Below are 3,453 nucleotides of genomic sequence, written 5' to 3' on the forward strand. Positions count from 1 at the left end.
CGTATTCCCGGATAAGCTGAAAACGTTAAACTCCTACTATAATCAGATTCGTACTTCATCCCATTATTTCAAGCGTATCCAAGCAGGTAATACATATAACGTATTTCAAGGTAGGCATATGGTTGGAAAAAGGCATATTTTTGGTATTTACAAACGAGCAAAAAATTAAGGGTCAATTTTTAAGTCCTACATAAGTTTCTAAGTTCTTACTGAAGACACTGTAGAATGAAACGACATAAGGGGAACTCCTATATTATGAGATCTGCACAACGGGTTCGCAATTCGGTCTCTTTTAAAATTTAAGACATCCTAGCTTTCAAATGTTTTATGGAAGAGTAACAGCAGAATTCAATCAATCCAAAAAAGTTCTTACTGAAGACACTGTAGAATGAAACGACATAAGGGGAACTCCTATATTATGAGATCTGCCCAACGGGTTCGAAATTCTATCTCTTTTAAAATTTAAGACATCCTAGCTTTCAAATGTTTTATGGAAGAGTAACAGCAGAATTCAATCAATCCAAAAAAGGACTGATTCGCTTGACGATTTCAATTTCAGGTCCCTTCTTGACACTGATTCTGGACGACCTCAAACTAAAATCTCAAAACCGACTCAGGCCCAACCACAAAATCAAGTTCTGGTCTGGATTCGACACCACCATTTTGAAACTTCTGTATACCATGAAGGAGACACAGCCATCATTGGACAAGGCAGAAGAACTATTGGAAACTGACTACAATGGAGCTTTGATGATAGAATTGCACCTTATAAAGAATGAATACTATATCAAGGTAGGAAAGATATATTGTCTAACGGTCGGGATTTGCATTCTGAGTTTAAAATTAGTTTAGGTGGTACTCTTGGAGTAAACAGTCTGAATATTTGAAATCAACCAATCACATGTACCTACTCTTAACATAATAATATACGACAGAGGTTAAAAAAAAAACCCCTTATCAATAAATGAGAAATTAGTCAATAGGTATTCTTGAGAATAAATCAAATTTATAAGTGGTTAGGTCGCAAATCAGTTTATAACTTTAGATCTAATTAAAAAACCAAATTCCATTTTCTAGTGCATAAGTCAAAGTTAGATTGCTTTCATTTGGGGATTTGTTCATGAACTGGGCTAGATTTCATAGCTCACGGCAAGGCTACTATTAAGAGCTTGGCATTGAAGTGGTTAAGTACGGAAAGCAGGCCAGGCTAGAACTGGAAAATGGATTTTTTCTCATTTTATAACCTCAAGCCTTGGTGGCGTGATCTATAGTCAGTTCATAAACAAAGTCCAAGATATTTAATTTTCTTTTTCCCAGGTTCTGTACGTAAACATGGACAGCCTATTCATGAAAACCAGAGCTCCCCGCCCTGTGAAAATCTGCGACGGTCTCACCCTGTGTCCTTTGGAAAACTTCTTGAAACGAATGGACAAATACCGTATCACCGAAGAGGAATGGTACAAGCAATGTAATATCAGCTATTGTGACAGTACCCAGCCCGATAATAGCATTAAATTGAGAAAGATTTGAGATCCATGGAATTCTAAATCTTGTGAAATTTTAACCAACCCAATAATATCATTAAATTGAGAAAGATTTAAGATCCATAGAAATTATTACAATATTTCACCTCCTAAGCTAAGAGAGAGAGGGACAGAGAGATTGCCAATCATCCCCGAATTGAAGGAATAGATAGATTTTGAAATACAACACGATAGAATTATAATAATTTTATTGATGACGTGACGTTGAGAATTCTAAAATCATTGACAGAGAGATTGCCAATCATCCCCGAATTGAAGGAATAGATATATTTTGAAATACAACACGATAGAATTATAATAATTTTATTGATGACGTGACGTTGAGAATTCTAAAATCATGTTTAAATTAATAAAACTACATCGTACAGAATACGAGATGAAATTTTCATCATGTTGCTTTTGTCGAAAGGATAAAAATAAATTTGCCACTCTGTGAGATAACTTTGGTCAAATCGGGATGCAAAAGGTCTGGAAAAATGCCGCTATCGACTGAATCATGATCCTATGAATTGGATCAGGTTTATAGTTTACAATGAAACAAATACACCTTAATGAACACCCCGACTTCAAAACTTTATTTTTCAGAACAGGCTCAAAGACTTCAAATCCTTGTTTTTACTTCCAGAATGAAGTGCTATCAACTGATTCATGATCCTATGAGTTGGATCAGGTTTATAGTTTACAATGAAACAAAGACACCTTAATGATTTTTCACAACAGGCTCAAAGACTTCAAATCCTTGTTTTTACTTCCAGAATGAAAACGGCCGAAAGCTTCCCGAATGGGTTAATCTCGTATTCCCGATGCTATCAACTGATTCATGATCCTATGAATTGGATCAGGTTTATAGTTCACAATGAAACAATGACACCTTAATGAACACCCCGACTTCAAAACTTTATTTTTCAGAACAGGCTCAAAGACTTCAAATCCTTGTTTTTACTTCCAGAATGAAAACGGCCGAAAGCTTCCCGAATGGGTTAGTCTCGTATTCCCGGATAAGCTGAAAACGTTAAACTCCTACTATAATCAGATTCGTACTTCATCCGATTATTTCAAGCGTATCCAAGCAGGTAATATAACGTATTTCAAGGTAGGCATATGGTTGGAAAAAAGGCATATTTTTCTACCTGGTATTTACAAACGAGCAAAAAATGAAGGGTCAATTTTTAAGTCCTACATAAGTTTCCAAGTTCTTACTAAAGACACTGTAGAATGAAACGACATAAGGGGAACTCCTATATTATGAGATCTGCACAACGGGTTCGCAATTCGGTCTCTTTTAAAATTTAAGACATCCTAGCTTTCAAATGTTTTATGGAAGAGTAACAGCAGAATTCAATCAATCCAAAAAAGGATTGATTCGCTTGACGATTTCAATTTCAGGTCCCTTCTTGACATTGATTCTGGATGACCTCAAACTAAAATCTCAAAATCGACTCAGGCCCAACCACAAAATCAAGTTCTGGTCTGGATTCGACACCACCATTTTGAAACTTCTGTACACCATGAAGGAGACACAGCCATCATTGGACAAGGCAGAAGAACTATTGGAAACTGACTACAATGGAGCTTTGATGATAGAATTGCACCTTATAAAGAATGAATACTATATCAAGGTAGGAAAGATATTATATTGTCTAAAGGTCGGGATTTGCTTTCTGAGTTTAAAATTAGTTTAGGTGGTACTCTTGGAGTAAACAGTCTGAATATTTGAAATCAACCAATCACATGTACCTACTCTTAACATAATAATATACGACAGAGGTTAAAAAAAAAACCCCTTATCAATAAATGAGAAATTAGTCAATAGGTATTCTTGAGAATAAATCAAATTTCTAAGTGGTTAGGTCGCAAATCAGTTTATACCTTTAGATCTAATTAAAAAACCAAATTCCATTTTCTAGTG

At 35.3% G+C, this 3,453-nt stretch overlaps 2 protein-coding genes across 2 annotated transcripts; both read left to right on the forward strand.

Moving 5' to 3' along the window:
- Nucleotides 1–6: 6 nt before the first annotated feature.
- Nucleotides 7–1,572, forward strand: LOC103522230. The gene is made up of 3 exons (XM_008487331.3): nt 7–86; nt 560–792; nt 1,318–1,572. The coding sequence occupies exons 2-3, from the start codon at nt 682–684 to the stop codon at nt 1,528–1,530; spliced, it is 324 nt and encodes a 107-aa protein (XP_008485553.1). The 5' UTR covers nt 7–86; nt 560–681; the 3' UTR covers nt 1,531–1,572.
- Nucleotides 1,573–2,170: 598 nt separating this feature from the next.
- On the forward strand, nt 2,171–3,163 carry LOC103522231 (the record flags this gene model as incomplete). The annotated part of the gene is made up of 3 exons (XM_017448982.1): nt 2,171–2,214; nt 2,454–2,617; nt 2,931–3,163. Coding segments are annotated over exons 1-3 (441 nt in total), but the record flags the coding sequence as incomplete, so codon positions are not given.
- Nucleotides 3,164–3,453: the final 290 nt, after the last annotated feature.

Source organism: Diaphorina citri, unplaced genomic scaffold (genome assembly GCF_000475195.1).
Source record: "Diaphorina citri unplaced genomic scaffold, Diaci psyllid genome assembly version 1.1 scaffold7490, whole genome shotgun sequence".
In the NCBI taxonomy this organism is placed as follows: Eukaryota; Metazoa; Arthropoda; class Insecta; order Hemiptera; family Psyllidae; genus Diaphorina; species Diaphorina citri.